General features: G+C 41.0%; 1 protein-coding gene across 1 annotated transcript in view; it reads right to left on the reverse strand.

Moving 5' to 3' along the window:
* The window catches only part of hs3st4 (heparan sulfate (glucosamine) 3-O-sulfotransferase 4), a 113,613-nt gene extending 110,824 nt beyond the window's left edge, over positions 1-2,789 (reverse strand). Inside the window, exon 1 of the mRNA XM_079605424.1 lies at positions 1,630-2,789. Within this exon, the coding sequence (XP_079461550.1) occupies positions 1,630-2,249 (620 nt within the window). The 5' untranslated portion in view covers positions 2,250-2,789. The remainder of the gene's footprint in view (positions 1-1,629) is intronic.
* Between the last annotated feature and the right edge of the window lie 23,282 nt (positions 2,790-26,071).

Here is a 26,071-nt window from a genome sequence, read left to right on the forward strand (position 1 = left end):
AGATCCAAGCGGATCCGGCACACACCGCAGTGTGACTTAACGCTCATTCGGTCTCTACCCCTCAGCCGCTCTCCGTACGGGCGTCTCCCCACCATAGGCAACTGCTCGGCTGAATGATGATAGGCCTATGTAGAACAGCACTCCGAAGAAAAACAGCCTGGCGGTAATAACCTGCACTGGTTCAGATTGCAAAATGGAGTGGAGAGATGTGAACTATAGGAAATATGGCTATAGCTGACGAAGGCTGACAAGTCGAAAGCGTGCCAGCAGCGGTTGGGGATGGGAATGGAGCACATACACCTGAGTAAGCACCTCATGATTTGAGCACACCTGGGAGTCCGGAGCACAGGCGTGCTGAAAGAGCTCAACGGAGCATTCACTGCACCTGGCTCTACTGAGCAGCGACTGTGAACATGAATTCAGCATGAAATGAAACAGTCGGGTAATTATGTTGAAGCTGGACTAAAGCATACGTTGCAGGAACCTGGTTCTCTTGAACCATCACATGTGTGTTGATCTACTGATTAATTAACTGACTAATTAAATGACTAAATTTCATTTCATGCTCTTTTGAGATGCAGATTCAGATGACCACTGAGATAGGTACTTGAATGCAATGCGTACAGAAGTAGCCTATATTTAAGATAGGTTATTAATTATACCAGGGTGCTGACAAGCCAGTACACCTGATCGTACAGTCAGGCCTGATTAAGATATTGATGGATATACTATTTCTTATTTTGGAAGAAATGACTGTACTAAACTTGGATGTGTATAGCCGCACATCCATCTTATGTTTCAAACAGCTTTGATCATCGTCATCACTATAAATAATAAGACAGTTTGTATTAAAAGTAGGAGTTTTTCTTTCTTTCTGAATTACTAAAAATATGCAAATAAATGGTAAACAATTCCTCCAATATTTGAACTCAAGCACTTTTTCATAGTAAAATAAAGGAAAGATAAGTGATACTCTGATATGTGGGTCAGTGACGTGCTCATTTATGATGTGAGGTTTTAGCCTGGATTTATCAAAAAAAAAAAAATGCATGTATGATTTCTGATTCAATTATTATTATTATTTTTGCTATACTCTTTCATCTTATTATTATTTATTATTATTTTTTTTTCGTTTTATTTTCTTATTTTAAAAGTTTAATAAAAATACTATTAAATAGTAATAATATAAAAAATGATATATCTGAATAACTTATTCAGCAAATAAGTCACTGTCATGAAGGAAGCCATTTTGTTGTAAGTGGGAAGAAAACCATAAAACCAAAATATTTAAATGTAAAATATGTATAGAAAAACAATGATTTAAAAAAGTTTGTCATAGGCGATATATATATATATATATATATATATATGAATTATATTAACACACACTCTCCCTCTCTCTCTCTCTGTGTGTGTGTGTGTGTGTGCGTGTGCGTGTGCGTGTGCGTATGTTTATATAATTCCAAAATATAAAAAGTTTAAACATTTTACCTGATGGTTACACATTAAACCATTTTATGTGTACCCGATTAAACTAACATAAACTAGATCTGTTAGTTAAACTACGATACACCAACCCCCCCCCAACAAAATAAAAATCAGCACAACAGAGAAACGTGAAGGGCGCACCTGTACCAATCCAGTCCCTTCTCGTAGTTCCTGTCAAAGAAGTGAGGCTCATTCCCAACGGCTCGAACATCGGGATGAACCCGCAGAGCTTCCAGCAGAGCCCTTGTCCCCCCTTTCTTCACTCCGATTATAATGGCTTGGGGCAATTTTTTTACCCCGTAATCCGATGTGCAGTTCACCACTCTCCGAAGCTCGCTGTCCGTGGTGCTGAACTCCGGGTGCTCGTGCTCTCCAGCCACAGCGGCGGCAGCGCGCGACATGCTGCTGCTGGTCGTAGCCGCCTGAGCTCGCGCCCATCCCGCTGTCCTCTCGTCGATCCCCACGCTATTTCTAACGCTCGAGACTGCGATAGTTTGCTCGGTCGCTGTCCTCTCGATGAACTCCTCGTCGAGGTAGCCCTGGGAAGAGGTCGAGTAAAGTTTCTCCCTCAGCGTGACAAAAGTTGTTTCCTCGGTCACGAGCCTTCCCTGATAAACGTAGTTCTCCTGGAACTGGAAGGAGTTGTAGCAGCTCATCAAGCTATAGAACAGATAGGTGACAGAAAGGGAGAGGGTGAACATGAATAAGATTTTCCGGGGCACTTTAGAAGTAAAAACCGAAGTGCTGGACCAAAATGCCATCTCTGATAGCAGCGACCCTCTCAGAGAAGTGGCCAGACATGTTTCCACCCCAAGTCTCGCATGGACACTCAACAACAATAATCTGTCACCATCAACACGGCAAACATCTGAAAGTGCGAGGAGCCCGAGCACTCCACCCGCGCTTCACTTGAGGAAAATGGATCGTTAAAATTCCAAAAGAACGTCTCGGGTATCGATTTCTTATTCCGACGCTGACAGCCTTTGTCACAATTGATCGGATTGAACTTGCAGATGAGAACGTCTGCGGTCGGGCGTCCTTCCAAACGAGCAGCCCGCTTGAATGTAAGCTGAGGGTGATGCTGTTGATGGAAGTCTTGGCATCTTAGAAGAAAAGGGGCAAAGAGATGGCAAAGTCTCTGAAGTGATGTGCAGGGCACGTCTTCCACCCGATTCCGCTTCTGGAGTACAATTTTGACACCGCTGTCCTTCACACCGCTGATTTCAAGTGGCAATTGGCGCAAACGCTGGATCTTAATCCAAACGAGGTGCTGATGTTGTATCACGCAGTCATCCTCCCACTGCTAATCCACTAACTTTGAGCGCTGGAGAGTGAGCAGCCTCGCCATACATATTCATTGACTGCTCTCAGTGGCTGAGAGTGCAGCGCGCAGTCGTAACGCCTCGTGTTGATTGGTAGACGTGATGTGCGCATCAGCCGTGGGCTTATCCGAGAAAGAAAAAAAGGGAATAATACTACAGTAAGATACTGGTGATACATATACCACTTTCCACGGACGACAAAGGAAGAAAGATTGTAATTTTATTAGCAGAAAAAAAATCAATTAACACAATTAACATAATTATTATCAATTTTTTATCATCAAATGATGTATTAATAAATAAAATACATTGTGTATATATATGTATTTATATAAAATAAACAATATAATGTATTTTATTCAATATTACAACATTTGATGCTAATAATACATATTGATGTTTAATTGTATATATCAGTAGCATAAAACATTAATTCAGTAATATTACATGTGCAACCCAAGAAAATACAATATAAAAAAAATCATGTTTTGAGTGAAATCAAAGTGACCCCGCACTTTTTCCAAATGCATTGAATTCATTTTTTTGAATAAGAAAATTACGTTAAAAAAAAACAAGAAATTAGGGGATGGAGAGTGTTTATCGCCATGCAAATCCCACAGTACCATCAACAGTGAAAGCAGGATAAGAGGAATCATCATATTAGTGTATATAACTTTTTTTTTTCACAAAAGCTCTAACTTTGGTGTATACAGAGCAGCTCATGTCTGCTCTCTACTGGCCTGAGAGATGCAGGACTAATCCATGCAAGAACATCACAGGGTAAAGAGTGGCGATTCTTCATGAGATGGACAGACAGGTGCAGGTGACTGCATGGATGAGGAATTATCCAGTGGGTGTATACATGCATCTCTGGAACTCAGCCATATGCTAACGCTGAATAATCCATCTTTATTTTCATGGAGTTCCATATAGTGAAAATACCCCAAAAATGTATTTAATACATTTATTACCACAGGTTATAGACCTTGTTCTCTACTGAATATGATCCAAATATTAGACCTATGTATTTTGGGGAAATAAACAGATGACTTGTGAACTGAACGATCTGTCCCCTGCCCTTAGAACACTCCATTCATCATATCCCTGGGATTCTACAGCTTCCAGCCCTGAGCATGCGTTTTAAAGCAAGCATTTCGTTTCCGTGATGAATTTGAGTTCCTGCAGTAAGCTTCTTGTGGTTGGTTTTTGGAGGCTGTTTAAACTCACATTTGTACATTTCAATGGATTGAAACGGTGTGCACTCACTTATGGACACTGAAACACTTTTCTGTACATTCAGTGAAACAAGAAACATTAGATAAAATACTGAATGCCTTGTGGAAAATAAACAAATATAAAACAGATTAAGCATTTTTTGTGTACTCGTTTTATAACTGATAAATGGAGTTATAATTGGACAATGGAGTACCTCAAGGACACCAGTCTTTAGAGCACCTTCACAGCAGGAACACAACATGTTGTGCTGTATTTTGCTGCAGCGATATCTGATAGATCTTTCCTCTTCCCACATATAGGGCACCCACCTATTCTAGATGTGGCAATGTTGCTGTTCTCACTCTGCGATGTTGAAATGACCTCTCACGCTAAGGTGCAAATGCTCACTGGATATACAGCAACACAAACTGTAGGAGACAGTTCTTTTTAATCAAAACGTTGGATGCATATTCTTTTTGAAGTTTCTTTTAAAGATAGTACCTGCCTAGTAGCTATACAAAAATATAATGCAGAATCCACAGTACAGGAAAAAACTCATTTTTAAATAGCCATGGATATTTAAAAGATAGGCCGGCAGTTGGACTCTAAGCTTCTGGCGTGCAATCCAAAGGGAAATCCTGTGAAATTTGCCAAAAATGCTTGAAACAGACTCTAAGTGGCAAGTGAGGGAAATGGTAGTTTTGGTCCATAAGCCTGCATAAACATAAACTGCCAGGTAATCTACTGTATATAGTAGGGGTGTAAATATCAATCGATTCGTATCGATACATCGATTATACAGCCGGCGATTCGATGCATCGTTGCGTCCGCAAGAATATCGATTAATGTGCTTATTTTGCCGCCTGTCATTTTTCAGCATCCACTCCGACATATGCGTGCAACCTTCTCCTAAGCTGCGGGTGGCGATATCCTCATTATTGTCTTCTACGTCACACTGCTTCACGCGCCGCGCGCATTACGTTTATGTTCACAGTTCACACACTGTTGAGTCTGACTTTCAAGAGCGATGGAACCGTCAGAGCGAGCTGGCAATGAAAGTGAAACGTTACACACTCCAGTCGGCGTCAAGTCATGGGTGTGGAAGTATTTTGGCTTCAGGAAAATAGATGGAGTACTGGTAAGAGATGTTGCCGTTTGTAAAGAGAAAGACTGTCAGTGGGACATTCTAAAACGCTTAACGTGAAAAACGCTTAACGTGGCTTACTGTACGAAGACAGTGATATTAAAGGACCAAACTCAGTACACATCATATTAATAAACCATATTATGTATAAAAAAATCAGATGAGCCCAGAATATCAACGCGACGCGTTTAATCACGCGTTAAGCATGTTCTTACCATAGAAAACCACTATAAGAAAACGCTTAACGTGGCTTACTGTACGAAGACAGTGATATTAAAGGACCAAACTCAGTACACATCATATTAATAAACCATATTATGTATAAAAAATCAGATGAGCCCAGAATATCAACGCGACGCGTTTAATCACGCGTTAAGCATGTTCTTACCATAGAAAACCACTATAAGAAAACGCTTAACGCGTCGATCGCGTTGATATTCTGGGCTCATCTGATTTTTTATACATAATATGGTTTATTAATATGATGTGTACTGAGTTTGGTCGTTTTAGAATGTCCCCTGTCAGTGTGAGATAAGATACTGCAGCAACACGTCGAATCTCTGTTCTATTTTCTGTTCATTTGCAGTGCATTGAGCACAAATGCTATAGTGTAACATACACATTATTATGTGAATAGATCAACGCTATCTCACGACCAATTCGTACGAATTTGTACGAGTGATTAAAAGGTGGCTAATTCGTACGAATTTGTACGACCTCACTCGTACGAATTTGTACGATTTGTCTAAACCCACGTGACGGTTGGGTTTAGGGGCGGGGTCAGGGGTAGGTCATTCGTATGAATTCATACGATTTTGGCAAATCGTAAAATATGTACGATTTAGCAAAAAACGTACAAATTCGTACGAGTGAGGTCGTATGAATTGGTACGAATTAGCCACCTCGTAAAATTCGTACGAATTGCCGTGAGATCAGGTTGAATAGATAGAATACTGTTTCTGTATTCTCAATAAAAGGCTAATTAAATGATTTATTTTTGTTGATTTATTTTGAAATGTAATAGATATCATCATGTAAAAATATCGAGCATTGAATCGTATCGAATCGAATCGAATCGTATCGCGGGGAATTCTGAAGTATCGAAAATAATCGAATCGTTGGCTTAAGAAATCGGTATCGTATCGAATCGTCATGAAGGCCCCGATTTACACCCCTAGTATATAGTTTTACAAATAACATAACACAGAATACAAACAGAAGAATACAATGTTCAGCTAACATGATATTTGAATTTTTATTATTATTGTTTGTGTCAAGTCAAGTGCTAAAACTATGTGTTCAGTTTTCTCCTCACTACAGCGATTTTCTCAAGAAAGAAAGGGGGGGGGGGGGGGGGGGGTAATTACAAATATATATAATTTAAGTTTCTACAATTTTTCAGTGTTTTCTGGACTTTATGCCATTCATTTAATAATTTCTGTCTATTTTTGCACGGCTCTATGAAATTATTGATTCTGATTGGTCTGATTGATTCTACAGATTGATTCTGTAAAAACAGATAACAGACTTAACCGGGCAACTGTCACTGAAGTTGGTGCTTTACGCTTGCTAGGAACGTTTTTTTTCTTGTGGGAATTTGTGTTTGGTGAGCTAATAAAATAATAAAACTCAAATCAATATTTTGTGTACAGTTATTTATTGTCATCTGATATCCGACATAACCTGCTCTCTCGTTTTATAAAAATTATTTACAAACTATTTAAAAAAAATATTTAGACTCAGATTCATGTTTCATGTCTAATTATTTACTTATGTGGCAAGTCGTGTAATAAGCCGGATAATACATCCAGCTGGTTGTTGTCGCAGAATAAACCTCTTAAGGGTGATGCAAGACCTGATCACCCTTTCGGGGATCATTCTGTGATAAAAACTGCCTGGATGTACATGTACATGTACATTACCCCTTACTTATAGTCCATTTCATACAAACCCTATACATTTAAAAGTAGCTACATAAAAACATTATAGAAACCTTGATGGTTTAAGTAGGTTTGGTCAGAATAAGCAAAATAGTGGCCCAGACTTTACGTTGTTTAACTGGTCAACGTTTTGGCTACACAAGACTACGGGGCCGTGTACATGACATCATTTTCAACTAAAAACAGGAAACTTGTATGCGTTTTTGGCCTTTCAGTATCACAACAACAGCGTTTGGGGGCCTGAAAATGCAAACTTTTGAAGCAGGTTTCAAAGTTTTTGAAAACAACATCGCTGTCTTTGAAAAGTACCCTAAGTGTCTCCATGGCTCTGTAAGTTTCACAGGTTTCTCTTTAAGGAAACTTCTGTTTGGTACTGTCAGTGACATTAAAGGATTATAGCAGTAAATCAATTTTGATTACACTCTTAGAACTGTTCATTACCTATAATGTGATATTTGCTTTGGTAATTAATATTTTATCTTATTAATGCCTTTCACACAGAATACAGGTAAAGATTAATTCACATTAAAAGTTGATTACTTTCGGTTCTTTGATTTCAAGGGGGCATAACCTCAACAAGTCATATTGTTCTCATATTGATTTAAGGCTTAGGGTGCTTACTGAGGCGTCAATGATTTTTACACAAAAAGGTATCATGCTTAACAAAACGTTTTACCTACGTTCCAACCCAGCCCTGATGTTGTTGTTTTTTCCCCCGTAGATGATGAATTGAGCAGACAATATGGCTAAATATAAATATGCAGACAGATTGCTCGATGCGCCTACAAAAGGTAATTAGTGGACAAACATCAAATGTTAACATATGGTTAATCTATTTAAATATTTTTATATCATGCAGCTCGGCAAATGTGTCTGAACTGCAGTATTTCGTCTCTATCCATTGCCTTCTGTTTTTGGCCAAGACATTCTTACTGCTTGATCATACTTGAACAAGTCCTTCCCCTCCAATGAAAACCAAACAAAACAGAAAAATGACATGCTCACCAAGCTGTGAGCCCAAGGCAAAAGCAAAGATGCTTCCACCGTCTGAGTGAGAGAGAAAACGACAACCTCTGACAGCCTCAGAGGCAAAAAAAAAAAGAAAGAAACCACACACGTCCAAAAGCATGGAACTATGTGGGGAGGGCTGAGCAAGGCACAAGATCTATAAGTCCTGCGGCATAAATTGATGATCAGCCGATAGCGCCAATAAATTCCACTGCACCTATGGAGACAGAACAAAATAATTTCACGTTCCACTTTTATTTTGGTTCTGGGATGACAGTAGAGATCATTTAAATTGCTAATGCAGTAGAGTACAGTTTAAGGTGGACAAAATATAGCCCTCATATTTAGAAATGTCAGTAATATAATGCATGCTTTTATGAATATGCCAAATTGCTGGATACAAAACGCTCTTTGGTTGCTTTTCGGTTTGCACCAGAGTTGCACGACTGCATCAAGGTGATAAAAATGTGCTGGGTTACAACCAATACCTCACACAGGAAACTGTTATTTCTCTGACATCAGAGGGATGATAACATTTTTGTAAGGCAATCGAGCAACAAGCAGGAGCGCTTTGCTGACACCATAAAGACAGAGTCAGAAATGGCCGGGCAGTCTGTCAATGAACAAGTGAAATGATAGATACCAGGCCTTTATCGAATCAATAGTGCTGTTTCCTCCCATGTTGAACAGCCTGCCATACAAGGGACTAATTAGATGATAAAAAGTGATGGATGTGTATTAAAATCACCAGCCCCTTAAAAAATACTCCTTCGGGATTTGCACCATTTCCTGCTGACCTTTTAGATCCTAACTTTATTGTATGTGAATGCAATTAAATCAATCCATCCGATATTGCAATGCAACGGTGCTGTTTGCGGGGCTTAACTACACACAGGAATGCGGTGGACTGCAAAGGGAGATTGAATTTGTAATATTGTCAACATTGTCTGTGTAATCAACAAGAAAACAAACAAATGAAACATTTCCAAGAAGCCGTTCTACGAAACATAAAATAGATAATGAGTGTTTTCTTCAGACGGGCATGATAAAAATTGGAAGAGTAAAAGCCTATTGATCCTAATGTCATTACTCTGAAAGATAATGAGAGATGACAAATTTGAGCTGAAATAAAAAGTCACAGAGGACAGGTTGCTGGGATGGAAAAATCAAAACGACTTGTGAAGGGGTCACAAGCTCTGGAAGAGAAAGAGCATGGCAAACCGCAGAGATCGGGCCGGATCACCATCAGGGGCCATGGGGGAGTCTCGCATCTCGCTACTAGAAACTAGAGGTCAAAGAATTTCCCTGCGGACATCTGCTAGGCCTTGCTTTGCCCTGGAGACATCAGCCTTCTTATGAAAGCTTTTCTTCTCATTAAGGTTCTCCTACAGATCCTTTAGACTCCTGTAGCAGAACTGAATGGCAATGAACCACTCAGGGGCTGTTGTTATTAAGCCTATTGTTCAAAAGCAGGGTAAAGACCTCACAGAGTGACTGTTTAAAGACTGCATTCATCGCTGCTTTACAGCATTGTCTTCTATAACTCGCAGAAAATTATTATACAAATTACTCAAATTTAAGCGACTACATTTGTCAAGAATCTACACAAAGATGGTAAAGACCTTGTTTTTTTAGGTTGAGGTTAAGGGTACATGATAACGACGTACAAAAAACAGTTTTTCCTTTGTATTTTTCACGTACAGACAACAACGTTGTCACAACGTTATTCATTTACACGGATCCATGGAAACGGCTAAAAACGCTGTATTATGCTGCCGGGCCAGTAGTTGGCGATATCACTTTGTAAAGAGACACTACGCGCCTATAGACTGAACTAGAATATTACGCCCATTTCACACATACTCCGTTTGTAGTGTGTATGCGGTGCGTGTTGCGGTGCGTATGCGGTACAGGAGAAGCCCGCGCTATAGTGCTTTCACATATGCTGCGTTTCCGTGGCTGTACCACAAACCAGTTACTCACTAGTTATCAGCCACTTTTATTTTAAAAAAGTTGTGTCAGCATTGCTATTCACTTTGTAGCCTACATATACACTCTTTAATATATATTCACTTTTAAACACAATTTAAACGACGCATTATTCAATGCATTTCCATAGATTATGCTCAAGCAAGTGGTAAAATATGTAACCATTTACTTTGCAAACATTTTAAATTAAAACTCAAAATTGACAAAAACAGCAGACTCATACGTTTTCTTTTGCATAATTTAAATCTTTATACAATACATCTTGCATGTCAAATAACTTGTTTTTCCACCTCCACGAATACGAATGATTGCCGTTCATTATGTCGCCTTGTTGAGGTAAATTGTGGTTCCCTTTCGTAGGGAACTCGCACTGCGTCGTTGAAAACGACTATTTGGAAACGCTCCCTTAGCGTGCGTCTCTGAAGTATGAATGAAACTAATCCAATCCTGATTGGTGTCGCGTCATGACGTAACATGTGACGGCATAACCGGATGTATAAAGTCACGCCGGCACACACACATTAGCTTTCGCTCTTCAGCAAACGTTCTTTGTGAAAACTGTCTGTCTTATTTGGTGTTGTTTGTCTGTTACAAAAATCCCTGTCATGGCGAGTGAACAATACACGAAGTGTGTGCACCCCTGCCCTCAATTTCTCATGGGTGGGGACACGCATCTAATGTGTGTGTATTGTTTGGGAGCGCAGCATCTCGAGGGAGCTGGCTGTGAACACTGTGAAGCACTTCCCATTAGAGTGCTGCGCTCCCGCTTGGCCATTTTCAATAATGATGGCCAGGCTCGCGATCCCTGCGGTTCGGGTGCCGCGTCCGTTGAGGCGATGCTCAAGCTGTCTGCTTCCGAGGAAGTGGATGTGCTCAGCATCGGCAGCGAGGAACATGAGTCATACTCGTCGGCTCATGTTCCCGCTTATGAGGAGCTAGTGGAGGTTGTGACGCGTGCTGTGGCCAGACTCAACATCAGCTGGCCACAAAATAAGCAGGATGATCCTTGTCAAAGCAAGACGAGAGATTCCTGCAGCACCGTTCACAACCTCAGCGCCGGGGTTTGCCGTTTTTCCCAGATCTTCATAAAGAGATCTCCAGATCCTGGGAAAAAACCCACTCTTTTCGTATCTCATCACCCAATTCTTATTATTATAGTAATGTGGTGGGTGCGAGAGAGATGGATATGGCAAGATGCCGCCGATGGAGGAAGCCTTAGCGAGCTATCTTTCTCCTGAAGCAGAATCTTTGCTTAAAACCCCGGCGCTGCCCAGCAAATCGTGCAAGGACACGCACCGCTATCGCCTTCTGGCCTGTTCGGCAACGCAGTCACTACTGTCGTCGACAGGTTTCAGGAGGCAAAAAAGCAATCTGGGTCCAGCCGTCAACTAGCTCCCACCGCCAGGAACAGAGAGAGAGCGTTTCCCCTACAGCCCCTCCTCCGGGAGCTTGGCAAAAGAGAAAACGCTCTCAATCGAAGTCCTCTAACTAGAAGGGCGACTTGAGGGCCGTCCTTCAGGCGAAGAGGGCTTTGGGAAATAGGTCCTAACCTAAATGGTAGGACCTCTGAGGCCTCCCCCCACCCCGCTGTGGTGCAATCGAGGTTGTTCTCACAGCGGAGCCCTCTGGAAAAAGATGTTCTCCCGCCGTCCTGGACGCTTAGGGCCGCATCGATTTCCAGCGAACGCACACCGTGGCATTCGCCCCAAAAGCTTGCAAACGAGCATCGACTATGGTCACAAAATCCTTCTCGACTTCTTCCTGCCGGTCCTCTGTTTCAGGAGGTCGAGAACAGTGCTCGAAAAACACCCGAGGCCAGTCTCGAGGGGCTGGTTCCCTAAGTAGAAATTTGTAGAAGAATGGCAGCGCCTTCCGAATATATCTATGTGGGTCCTGAATATAATAAAAAATGGGTACAGACTGCAGTTCGGTCAACGACCCCCCAAGTTCGCTGGGGTGGTACTGACTGCAGTGGTTCCAGAACAGGCTCCGGTTATGGAACAAGAGGTACAGACTCTATTGGTGAAAGGGGCCATAGAAAGTTTTCCCCTACCAGACAAGGAGTCAGGGTTTTACAGCTGGTACTTTATAGTTCCCAAGAAGGATGGCGGGCTGAGGCCGATTTTAGATCTAAGGCAGTTGAATCGCTCTCTGAGGAGATTCAAGTTCAAGATGCTCACTATTCCCATCATCGTGAATCAAATCAGATCCGAGGATTGGTTTGTCACGATAGATCTAAAAGACGCCTATTTTCATGTCTCCATCCTTCCATGTCACAGGAGGTTCCTGATGTTCGCTTTCGGGGGCGAAGCATACCAATATCGGGTTCTTCCGTTTGGCCTAGCACTCTCTTCCTGCACGTTCACCAAGTGTATGGATGCAGCTCTGGCTCCACTGAGGCTTCAGGGCATCCGTATACTGAATTACATCGACGACTGCCTCATATTGGCCCAGTCTCGGGAAATGGCAGTTCGGTATCGAGATGTCATCCTTGGCCACATTCAGAACCTGGGGTTAAGACTCAACACGAAGAAAAGCGTGTTGGAACCAGCTCAGAAAACTATGTTTCTGGGCGTGGTATGGGATTCGGTTACGATGCGGGCACATGTCTCCCGCGCGTGTCGAATCAATCCTGGCCGTGGTGTGTGGAATAAAGCTAGGCCAGGCCATCACTGTAAAGCGATTTCAAAGACTGCTGGGCCTCATGGCAGCGGCATCCAACATAATTCCTTTGGGCCTTCTGCACAAGGCCCCTTCAGTGGTGGCTGAAAACCAAAGGGTTTTCCCCAAGGGGGAATCTGTTCCGTATAATCAGGGTTACGCGCAGATGCCTTTGTTCCCTATCAATATGGAAGAAACCTTGGATCCTGTCCCAAGGGCCAGTGTTAGAAGTGTCATGTCGCCGGAAATCCGTTTTGACGGACGCTTTGCCAGGGGTCTGTGGCAGGACCATCATCTTTCTTGGCATAACAAATTGCCTAGAAATGTTGGCTGTGTTCAGGGTTCTGAGGAGCTTCCTCCCAGACACCAAGGGTTACCACGTCCTGATACGTTCAGACAATACATCAGTGGTAGCTTATCTGAACCGACAAGGGGGACTCAGATCGCGCCCTCTATCCAGACTGGCGCATCAGATTATCATGTGGTCCAAGGGGAACATATTATCTATCAGAGCAATATATGTCCCAGGGGTTCAGAATCAGGGAGCAGACATCCTGTTGAGGCAGGGGCTGAGGCCCGGGGAATGGAGACTTCACCCAGAGGTGGTGAAGTTGATATGGCAGAGGTTTGGACCAATGGAAGTGGATCTGTTTGCTTCTCGAGAGACGTCCCACTGTCCACTTTGGTTCTCCCTCACTCATCCAGCCCCACTGGGGTTGGATGCCATGGTACAGGCCTGGCCGAGGCTTCGCCTGTACGCTTTTCCCCCGATCGCTCTGCTCCCGGGAGTCCTGGAGAGGGTCCGTCAGGAGGGCATCAGTCTTCTTTTGGTAGCCCCGTTGTGGCCGCCCGAGTATGGTTTTCAGACATAATTTCACTCCTGATAGCTTCGCCATGGCACATTCCTCTGAGGAGGGATCTGTTGTCTCAGGTGGAGGGCACAATATTCCACCCTCGGCCGGAGCTGTGGAAATTGTGGGTCTGGCCCCTGAGGGGGCTCAGTACCTAGATGCTGGTCTATCAGCCGGGGTGGTTGAAACCATACTTAGCTCTAGGGCTCCGTCTAACTAGGAGATTATATGGCCTCAAGTGGAATATGAGTTAGATCCAGTTAACTGCCCGGTGGCTTCAGTTCTGGAGTTTCTCCAAGATCGTTTCTCAGCGGGTCTCTCCCCATCCACACTGAAGGTGTATGTGGCTGCCATTGCGGCTTTCTATGCACCACTGAGTGATGTGCCTTTGGGGAGGCACCAACTGATCATACGTTTTCTCCGTGGTACATGGAGGATGAGACCGACAATCAGGTCCAGGGTTCCATCCTGGGACCTGGCAGTGGTTCTCGAAGGGCTATCCCTGGCTCCCTTCGAACCCCTTCAGTCACCTTCGCCCAAGGACCTTACATTCAAGATGGCCTTTCTTTTAGCTATTACTTTTCTTAAGAGGGTGGGAGATCTTCAAGCCCTGGCAGTAACGCCAGACTGCTTGGAGTTTGCCCCAGGCGGAGTTAAGGCCATCATGCACCCAAGACCTGGCTACGTGCCTAAAGTACCTTCTAACGTGGCACGGTCCACGTTCCTGCAAGCTTTTCATCCTCCACCTCATGTGTTGGCAGAAGAGGAGAGGCTTCACTTGCTCTGCCCGGTTAGAGCCTTGAGTGTTTACCTTAGGAGGTCCTCTTCTTGGAGGAGGTCGGACCAACTGTTAGTGTGTTTTGGGTCACCTAAAAAGGGGCTCCCGGCATTCAAACAACTGTGAGCAATTGGATTGTTCAGGCTATTACTTCGGCCTACAAGGTGCGCAATTTGCCTTCACCTTTGGCCATAAGGGCTCATTCTACTAGAGGCAGGAGATCTGTGAGGCAGCCGGTTGGGCTACCCCGCACACTTTTATCAGGTTTTATAGTCTGCACCTCCCTAGTACGCCTGGCGCACATGTGCTCTCGTCCTAGCTAAGTGCCTAAGATCAGTTTCACTCTAGGGCAGGCCTTTTTTTGGTGCATGGCCTAGTGGGTGTTCGTTCCCCAAAGAGTCGTTTTCAACGACACAGTGTGAGTTCAAGGGTTCAACAAGGGTTACAGTCGTAACCCGAGACGTTTTCCTTGCTTTACCCCGGTCTTAAAGTAAAAAGATGACTGAAAAATAATAGTAGGCTATTCAATTAAATGCATTTATGATGAAATTACTACATTTTCATGTCAATCTGTGTCAATAGCAATTGATAGTACTTTGATACTATTTAGTGGAAATAGTGGCAGATATTATTTGCACTTAAAGGATAATTCCGGTATTTAACACCTTGAGTCTATATTGTAGTTTGTTTTGGATGAACAAGAGTGGTGGACAACATTTTTTTGACAATGGTTCCTCTCCCGAGTTTTTGACAATAAAAGAATTGGCCATGGACCCATTTAACATTGGAGTCAATGGGCATGTCCGAAAATGTCATTAAAACAACCTTTAACATTAGTTTTCAAAACTGTGCAACTCACCGAGTGATTAGTGATGTTAGTTGATGTTCCAGAAACAAAAAGTGTTGCGAAATACAGTTTCTGTCGTGTTTTATTCGTCATTTTGTAAAATCCCATTGAATTCTGTTGAAGGACTGAGTGCTCGTTAATATAAATGCGCTACCGGAAACGGAAAGGGGGCTGTTTACATTTGGTCGATGTAGTCTTTTTGCTCGCTTCCGTTTCTCATAAGGCTAGCGAGCAGAGCAACTGTGCTCCGGTAGAGTAAGCGAAATAAGCAAACAAAACCTTCATTAATTGTGCAATATTAAGTTCTACTCGACTGTGACCGTGAGTGTCCCGCGAGACATAAACATCGGTTATCGCCATCAAGTGGTCGGGAGTGTGCTAACGCTTCAGATTCAAATATTGAGCGGAAGTTACACGGTTGTGAAGTGTCTGAAAAAATAGTTCCACTATAGCAAAATAAACGGATTGGAATCATATATTGCGACGATATATTGTTTATAATCATGAACGAACACCACTAACCACTCGGTGAGTTTAACAGTTTTGTAAACGAACATTATTGGCTGTTTTAATGACATTTTCGGACATGCCCATTGACTCCAATGTTAAATGGGTCCATGGCCAATTCTATTATAGTCAAAAACTCGAGAGAGGAACCATTGTCAAAAAAATGTTGTCCACCACTCTTGTTCATCCAAAACAAACTACAATATAGACTCAAGGGGCCCTATCTTGCACCCAGCGCAATTGACTTTGTACACCGACGCATGTATCATTCCTATTTTGCACCCGCGCACAGCGGACTTTTCCCTCCACAGACGCACGTCGGTAAATTAGGGAATGAACTTGCGCTCGCGGGGGCGGTTCAGCGCAAAGAGGAGGCGTGTTCCGGCGCAAAACTCCCCTGGTGCTATTTTCCAGTTTTAGAAAGCAATTGCGCCACTGACCAGGAAAAAAACAGTCTAAAGACAGTGGCCCGTTGCGCGTTAGTGATATGGTATTTTAAGGCCGCGTGCTTGGCCATAATGTAGCATGTTAACGCGCATCCACTTTGATTCTCTAATATAAACAGCCGCAGCAGTTTTCATTTTTGCAAATCATACATTATTACAAGGAAAAATATTAACACACGAGGGAAATCATTGTTGTGTCCGTGAAGATGTGGAAAAAGATCTATCTAAAAAAAAAAAAAAATCTAGATTAGGCTACACATTTACCCAAATTATACGCCTGTTTAACCGAAGCTAATTTGGGTGGGTTTCTCCCATCATCCCCAATGTCACTTCTCTGTGTTTTACGGTCCTGACGAGAACGTCGGTCTCCTCGGCTGTGAACCGCTCCTGGCGTGCGCTGGCAAATCCGCCGTTATAATAGCGATCCGCCATGGAACAAGCGCGCCGGCTCTTAAAGGGAATGTGAGAGGACGCTCTGATTGGTTTATTTCACGTTAAGCCCAAACCACACCTATGAATAATGAAGCTACTTCAGACCAACCCCTTTTAGATTTGCGCCAGGCGCAATAGTCATTTATCCCGCCGGGAAAATAGCAACAGCGCCGGGATCCGCCCACAAAGTTACTTGCGCTTTGCGCTTTGACACTTGCGTTTCAGATCGCTAAAATAGGGCCCAAGGTGTTAAATACCGGAATTATCCTTTAAGTGTATTGTACAGTATGCAATAATAACAACATACTGTATTCAGTTTATATGATTATATTTATTAAAATACACCCACCCCTAACCATACTCGTTAAACACTTTCTTTACACCACTAAATACCCGTCAGGCACTTTGTTTGTATTTAAAATAAACACCGCTCCAAGCTATGCGATGGGGAAAAGGGAAAAGGGAAAAGAATGAGTTCGTTAAAACTTGGGAGAAACCAGACTCAGTTGGGGGGCCAGTTCTCCTCTGGCCAACGAATTAACTGTCTATGATTATGATTCAGGCACCATTACAGGTCAGAAGTCAGATTCGATTGGAACATTTAAGAATATGTGTAAGCAAAACAAAAACAACAAGAAAAAAAGACATAAAAAAAATGAGTGACGAGATAATTTCACTACACAAATGGTCTCTAAATTTTGTGATAGAGGTTTGAAAAATTACAGAAAATTATTTGCTCGACTACTTGTTTTGAGAACAAGAATCTTCTCGAGAAGAAAATATATCTTCTCCTCTGCCTCTCAGGAGAACATTGGTATATTATTTATTTTTCCAGAACTTCAGCTGATGCAACACTTTCCCTGCTGAGCATTCAATCTTCAAACATAACTCAGAGCAACAGAGAGAAGCAATCGAATGCCTCCCGAATGGCAAAAACACCCCGGAAAGCAATCCGGCAGTGGAAGATCCCTCAAATAGTTTAAAAAGTTTCAGAACAGCTTGTAACAGATCTAAAGACTCTAATGACCCCTTCTCGGGATGTCCCTCAGATTGATGACTATTGTAGGCTTTTGCCCAGGTGGCACATGGGAGGAACGGATCCAATACATCATCTTCACCTCTGGCTGGTAGCCCCCAGGACACGTGACGTCATCTCTCCCAGAGGGTCCACTGGATTTCCACCGGAGCAATGTCTAAAAGAACCTGTAGAGCGGCGACAAATGCCATAGTCTGCAAAGACTCTCCGAAGCACCTCCCAGGAGGAACACCCTCAGTATAATTAGGGTGGAATCTGCTTGGACTTCTATTCTAGGGTCATTCATCAAACGGATCACCCACAAGATTAATGTGGCCCCACAGTAGCACTGCAATGGATTGCTGCCACTTGCTGAGATCATTAGCGTTGGCTCGCCCGCCACAGCGAAAGGGGGCTTTGCTCAGTGAAAAGTGAGATCTGCAGCTTTGCATACTAAATGAATAGTCCATCATCGCCTAATTAAGAGATTATTGGAGACACTTGTGTCCAGTCCCCTGGACAGTAAACCATAACTGAAGGGCAAAAGAGATAGATTAGCTCCACCTGGTTCATGGCAAAATAGAACGTAGTGAAAATCCAGACAAAAGCTGTTATGATTGGCTAATGCCATTGCATTGGAAACAGTATCAACATCCACTCGCTATTGCTTGTAAGTGTATTGAAAATATCATCCATATAAAACCTTTATTTAGAGACAAAGCATTATTAAATCATGGATTTAATTCAACAAAAGTGTATTTGCGAATGCTCCATTACACTGTGCCTCTTTTACAAAAACACATATCATCCTTCGACGCGATCCGGGACGCCATTAAAATAAAACATTCACTTGTTTCCGATGCTGGGATCCTTCTAAAGTCTGTTCAGAGACACGGCATGTGGAAGGTTAGCACAAATACAATATTAGCAGTCACAGACATTGGTTTTTGGACGGGATTTGATTTCTCAGAAGACCATTTAGTATGTGAAAAAACAATAGGTCATTTTCTCTGGAATTTTCACAGAGGTTGACTTGACAGATTTGAATGGGATTTTAAAAAAATCACAAAGTACATCTGTGAAACAGACGTCCTCATTGACTTTCATCATACAGACGCATTCTGTGAAATCATACAGGTTTGGAATGACATTAGAGGTAGTTAATTCAATTTAATTCACATTTATTTGTATAATGCTTTTCACAACATATACAGTAGAATCAAAGCAGCTTTAGAAGACTGTGGTGACTGTGTCCAAGTAATACTGTATATTTAAATTCAGAAATGTACATACAAATTACGCAGTTAGTGGACATCATGTACTAATTTAAGGTTTATTGAAGTAATTATTAAAATAGTTTTGAACATAACTCGAATATGTAGAATATTTAGCATTGGTGAGCAAGGATGAAGTTAATGAAGGCAATTTTTTATTTTTGGCTGAATGATCCCTTTAAATCTCTGAGGAACACCAATTAATATTTTAAAGCACAGGTTCAGCTCGGCCAATCAGAAAGCTTGCAGTCAGAGCTAACGCTTACACTTCCAAACTTTAAAGTCGGCATGAAATCAAAATTGACCCTATTTACTTTGTTAGCGGATATTACTAGTCTTGTGGTGAACAATTAATCCGTGCAAGTTAATACACGGAAAAAAATAGTTTGCCGAAGTTACCTTTAATCAAAGTCTGAAAAGTTACTTCCGGGTCTGGAATGGTTATTTTTCTGATGACATAGGCTTGACGGCTTGGGTTGGTTAATCGCTTAACCACTCCCCTCAAACCGTTACTCTGCTATGGGAGAGAGATGGAGAGGAGGAGAGCTAAAGTAAAACCCTGCCCTCTGTTCAATATTCCGTTTCACTCGGAAATGCGTCGCAACACTTGAGAAAAGTAGTTTGCAACTTCCGGTTCACGCGGACTTTAAGGCCTGGTTTAGTATAAGGCTTAAGGGCTTAGTTGTAAGCCAGTAGGAGGTCTTAGTTAAACTACAACATTTAAGTAGCTTTCATAAACATGCCTTGGAAGAAAAACAAAACATTACTAGTGTTATTATTGAGACAAAACAATGGCACTGATGTATTTTAAGATACGTGCAAGTGTGTTTCGGTAAAAACAGCTCAAACATGTATTTTAGCCTGGGACTACTTTAAGCCTTGTCTGTGAAACCAGACACATTCCTTATTAAGTTTTGCATCATCTTTGTAAGTCCCAGCGTTGCTGTAAAGACCGTCCAAGAGGGCCAAGGCATTGAAGCACTTGAGGTAAGAGGGCTTATTAACATTCATGACCATGAACAGAACAGTTTCCCTGATAAAATCTCAGAGGTGTTAAGTAGTAAAGATTTGCTACATTCATTAACAAAGAAAGAGAGGGAGCATTTTAAACCCCAGCTCTTTCCAAATGATAAGAGATCACCGAAGCCATTAGGAAAATCGAGAAAGACAGCTCACTTGTCGTGTAGGAATCCTGACATGGCTGAACACTCTGAGAGATGGAGCAAAAAGAAGAGCTCCACTGGCTGAAAGCCTCCCAGTGTATAAGGCTTGTTTTTCATCGGCTGTGTCAGGAATCAAGAGGGCTAATCCCTAGGAGACTTCAGATGAAAGTTTCAAAAGAAATAATGAAAGGCACATTGCCTCGGGGTGCATATCGGGGTGAACATATAGTGAGCTGGGGAGAGCTGGAGCAGCGGCGCACGACAAGCATGCAGTGGAGAAGAACGCAACCATATTTCTTGCCTGCCTCCACCCCCTCCAGTCCAGCTACAAATATGTAATACAAATTTTAAAAGAAAATCCAAAATCTTATGCCAAGACATATCGACCGAAATGAAAGCAGCTGTATCTAACATTTCTTATAATGTGTCGAAATAAAAAATACTGATAAGCACTCATTGCCACAGTTGTTAACATGATGGCTTTCTTCTTCCGTGAGGGGGTTTGGCGTCACGGCATCTTTGTTTCCTAGCGGACCGTTAAAGAACGTGACGCACAAGTCTCCTGGAAATCCTGTAGAATTCAACCAATCAGATGACACCTTTGAAACTCCAGAAGTATTTCGTATTCTGTGTGTGCTTTATGCATTAGATGTTCAGCCAACAATCTGTGGGCGTCACTTACAAACCTATGGATTGTGTTTTGTTATATTTCTGTTGTTTTGTTATATAGTGTCTCTATGTGTGTCTGCTTAGGAATGTCGTCTTACTGGTTCCTGAAGGTTGATTGATGCTAGGCCCTGATTGGTTCACTGGATTTCAGAGTTTTTCCCTAGACGGGGAGTAACAGTAATGTTTGAAGCTGAGACTATACTGTTGTTGTGTGCCTCCTTGGTATCGATATTTCAACCAACACAATGTTGAAAATACATCCTTTCAAAACATTTCTAAAAGTCAAAAACCTACAAATAATGTAACAATTTGTCTTTGTCACAAAAATGTGTCCCTGTATACAACCTACTAAACAGACTGAACCTCACCTATCTGTTCCACGCATATCTCTAACTGTTTCAAATTAAATAGCTATCTTGAGAAAGATCCATGGACATTTTACTTCGCATGCAGCATTTACATTTATTCATTTAGCAGACACTTTTATGCAAAGTGACTTACAAATGAAGATAAGAAGCAATTAATCCAAGGGACCAGTAGTGCTACAGCAGATGTGTAGGATTTTCTGTTTCTTTTTAAGTGCAAAAGCTTCAAAGACACTAGTTAGCTAGTAAAGTGCTCCTGGAAGAGGAGCCACTTTTTGAAGATGGATCAATGGATCTCCAGGTGAAGGTTGGTAATTTGTTCCATACAGTGAGTGTGAAGGATTTTGAAAGTGACCTTACTGTGATGACACTGACAACAGGGAGTAGGATCCATGGTTTGTGAAAAATCAATATTCTTTGTAATGCCAACATTATTACCAATGGCCTAAAGCAATCCACATAAAGCAGGTTGTCTCCATCTTAATAACACACATATTTGATTATTTAGCAGACCTCGACATAACATAGACCTCGTATATAAATTCAGCGACCTACATTATGGGCTCCAGGTCTTTATTGAGTCTTTTCCACTGGCATTACCCAGAAGTCCCTTAGCAGTATTTCATGAAAGCACTTCAATATCTACCAGTGGTCCACCGCCTTTCTGACTTTTATCTTCTTTGAAGTCATACACTTCATCAGGAAGAGACTGCTATGGCATATCAGTGCGGTTTCTCTCCTCAGACTGCAAAAGGACTCTTATCTGCACCTTTGTGTTGCCAGTGGACACACAGATGTCCAGTTTTCTGGCAAGAAAGGCAGGTCCTTTGGGCAGAAATATGTCTAACCTTTGAAGGCATTTGATTTCGTTCATTGCTGAAGGCCGTTATGCACTCATAAAAATTATTTTGTGGTGAAGTAAATACTTCAGAAAAAGCGAATGTAACTTCAAGATGAAAAAGATAGTTCAGGCAAGAATTTTAAACAAAAAGTAAATTCTATATTAATGCTCACAGCTTGCAGAAATTACAGTGTACATATCTACATTAAAAAATTAAGTAAAACTATGCAACTTTTCTGATGGTCTTCGCATCATGAACTGGGTCTTGAATAATTAACAAGGTTTTTTTTTTTTTTACACAATTTTATCATTGCTTTTGTTGTTAGGTTTAGTAACTTGCCATTTTGTGACATTTGGAGTTGATTTTCTCTCAAAAGGACACATTCAACTCAAAAACGATCAATCGAATGTTACCGTGTATTGTGTATGGTGCCACATTACTTCTATGTTATATTATTTATGTAAGGAATAATTGACGACAGGCCGTTGAATTATTATAAAAATAATGCACACCCGAGGTGGTAATGCGGTCACGACGCGAAGCGGAGTGGCCGTTACACCTCGGGTGTGCATTATTTTTATAATAATTCAAAGGCCTGGAGTCAATTATTCCGCTTATACTACAGTTACCACACCTCGAAATATTGTTCAGATGATGTATTTCAAGACGTTTGTAAAGTTTTTGTCATTAAAACGCTCTTGTATGTAGGACTAATTCCTTGTGCATCTAAACCCATGCTCCGTTGCTAATTTCAAAACGTCATTTTAGAGTTAGTAACGGAGGTTTGAGCCGCTGATAGCAGAGTAATGCTGGGGACACACTTAACGACTAGAAACATTCTCTGACTGTGAATGCAGCAGATTTTAAACACCGCTGTGAACACAGACTGAACGCGCTGGAAACGCGTGCATGATCAGTCATAAGTATCAAATTACATTCATAACCGGCCTTAGAGAGAACCATGTGTGTCAATATTATTATTTATTTATTAATTCAATTCGTTTTAATTAATTCGTTCATTCTTTTTTCCTATTAGTGACAGTAGACTAGACTAATAAATGAAACACAAAGCCCTTTTAACAAGTAGGCTATAGGCCTATCAATTTTATTTATTTGTTATATTATCTTCAATAATTACGAAAACCTGTGCAACAGGACTATCAATTTATTTAAATATTCAGTTTATTTTTTTATTGATTATGTATTGGACTGTATAGCCTACTTTATTTATTAAAATTAAACTGCATGTTTCCATTGATTGTGAAGTTAGACATTGAAAATTGCAGATCAAGCGCATGGGGCGGCAGTGTCTCTTGTTATGAATTGTATCCTCTTTTCCGTTATTACAGTTGACTACGCGAAGTGATATGGAACTGTAATGAGGTCAAGACCTGCCGGAACTACTTTAGCCGTGCGGTTCCCTGAAAATAATTGCACACCTCAGAACGTTCGTCAACCAATCAGATTCAAGCATTCAACGGCCCTGTAGTATAATTGTTTATATATTAGCATTTATTTATTTATTTAGCATTATTATTTATTTATATATATATGTGTGGCACCTTAACTATATTAGTTAAGGTGCCACATTACTTCTATGTTATATTATTTATTTACATGATGTTACTAAGTAAAGCAAACACTTAATAAAAGTGTAGTTTAATTCAGTGTTATAGTTTGAATAAAATAGTATTGCAAAGCAGAAATTACTCAACCTTTTACTGGCCAAGTTCAAGATACCTATTTTATTTTGTTTAATTTTACTTAACTTAGTTAAGTTGAGTTTACTTAATTCCATAATTAAAATTAACTTAAAAAATCATTCAAAAATCTGCAAAATATATATTTTTAATTATTTTCATTTATTTCAGTGTGGACTATTTGGCTGTGACTGCTTGTTAGTATGATGTACCTCTTAGTTACAAAGAAACCCTGCAAACAGATAAATGTCATCACAGACTGTTGAACTGCACAATATACTTTTTAAATATTGGATTATTTCTGTTAATGATACTTGCATCCCATTAATACAGATTTCATAAAAGTGGTCAAATCAACCTACAAAACAGTGCTGTAATTAAATAAAGATTATACTGAGAGTAAAGTTTAATTACACTTTTTTTTTTCTCAGTAACTGTAACGGATTACAGTTAAATTTATTTTCTAATTAAATTACGTAATGCCATGAAACTACTTACACCCCAACACTATGTTTGACCAGATTTTTGCACCAATTTACAGTCTGGATGAGTCAATCCTATTGCTAGCCTAAAGTCAGAGCCAGTCTTTAGATTTGAGTTGACATTTCACAGAAAAGATGCACCCAAACTACTGTTTTTTGTTGTTGTTTCAGACTATAGCCCCTTTCACACACAGTCTTTACTAGTAAATTACCGGTAACAGTTAATGTGTGAACAGGACCTTTTCAAATATACTGGTAAATTGGTTCCGGCAATTTACCACTTAGGGAAGTTGTAACATTACCAGTAAATTACCGGTACATGCACTGTGTGAACGCGTAATGAAGATTGCCTGTATTTTGCACGTACAAGGTCAGAACACACTGACGTAAGAAGTGATTCGGGCCAATCAGAAGCCATTGAAAGAGCAATGGCTCTGAGCCGTTCATAAAATGATGACGCAGATGATACATTTACTCTGCAATTTTTAAAAATGTCTTTGAATTGGAGTGATCCCGAAACTAAAGTGCTTTTCCTCATCTGGGCGGATTAAGAGATGTATTAATAAGGAACAGTTAGTGATACTGTCACGTATGATAAAATAACTAGCCTTCTTAAAGAACAAGGCATAAACTTCTGATGTTAAATGACATCATTACAGAGTTTACCGGTATTTTGGATCTGATGTGTGAATGGTCTGTTACCGGTAAAAAGTCACAACGCTGTTGCTTGTGTGAACAGCATATTTTTGAATCGTTCTGCCAATTTTACGGTAATTTACCAGGATTGCTTTGTGAAAGGGACTCCAGTTAGAGGATATCAAACATGATTGATACTTTGAACTGATTTTAGACCACATATTGTTTAAATTTTTGATGTGACTCCTAGCAACAAGGTTCATGTTTTTGTGAGTTTATTGTGTGTCGTTTATTCTCAGTAGTTTAGTGTGTGATGCCCAGTTTTTCTTTGGAACAAAGTCGGCAAGTGTATGCCTAGTGTTCAAAATGCCTAGTGTTTTAAAATCAGATGGAATACATGCGTTGTATTCCAGCCTTACATTTTTGAGTATGCAGCAGACTACTGCAATCTGTTGTACTTTAATACAACTGTACAGCCACTATTCACTACTGTGATGCAGGAACCTAATTAGGGGTTTATAATGCTGAAAGCACACTTGCTTGCACACCACACCCTCTTATAACTGTTTTCTCCACCGTTGGATGGTGTACTGCTGCCATGATCACTAACAATTGAAACATCCCTCTTAAAAAAAAATGTCCATTTATCGCCAACTTTCCGTGAGCATTTTGAGCGTGATGTAATTTGCTTAAAAATAAATTTGAGATGAAAAGTGACACTGACTTAAGTTGAATATGTTTGACATTATAGACATACTATTCCAGTGCATTTAGAACCTTGTAATGATAAACTGCGAGTGGTTAGCGAATAAGCTGCTTTTGTAGTTTAGTTACTGTGCTGATATGGTCAATTAGACAGTAGAGAAGGCTTAGGGAAAAAAATCACTATAAACCGGATGTTATAATTGGTTTTACACATGCAGTATTGGAGATAAACGGACAAAAAAAATGTCCTTTTCTCAACCGCTTGTTGAGTGCTAATCTTTCCGTTTGATATAAAGTGCTGTGGGAACCCGGAGTTGCTGTGCTAAATCGACCACGTTCCCCTGGCTTTTGAACAAAGAGTGTAGTGTCACAGCTCACGACTTACTCTCTCAGTCCATTGCGTTTGCTCTGCACTGCGGCTCGCACAATAAACCACTGATTCCACACACCTACCCGATGTCAGCAGACACGATCTACACAACACGAGCCAGTGGCTCCTGACTTCAAATCGTCCAGAAGGTTTTAGATTTAATGTTTATCTCTTTGCTGGAATCTTTAATAGTGGGTGGAAACAGGGGTATTTGTTCGCAGA

The sequence above is a fragment of the Phoxinus phoxinus genome, assembly GCF_949152265.1.
Source record: "Phoxinus phoxinus genome assembly, chromosome: 1".
Taxonomy (NCBI): Eukaryota; Metazoa; Chordata; class Actinopteri; order Cypriniformes; family Leuciscidae; genus Phoxinus; species Phoxinus phoxinus.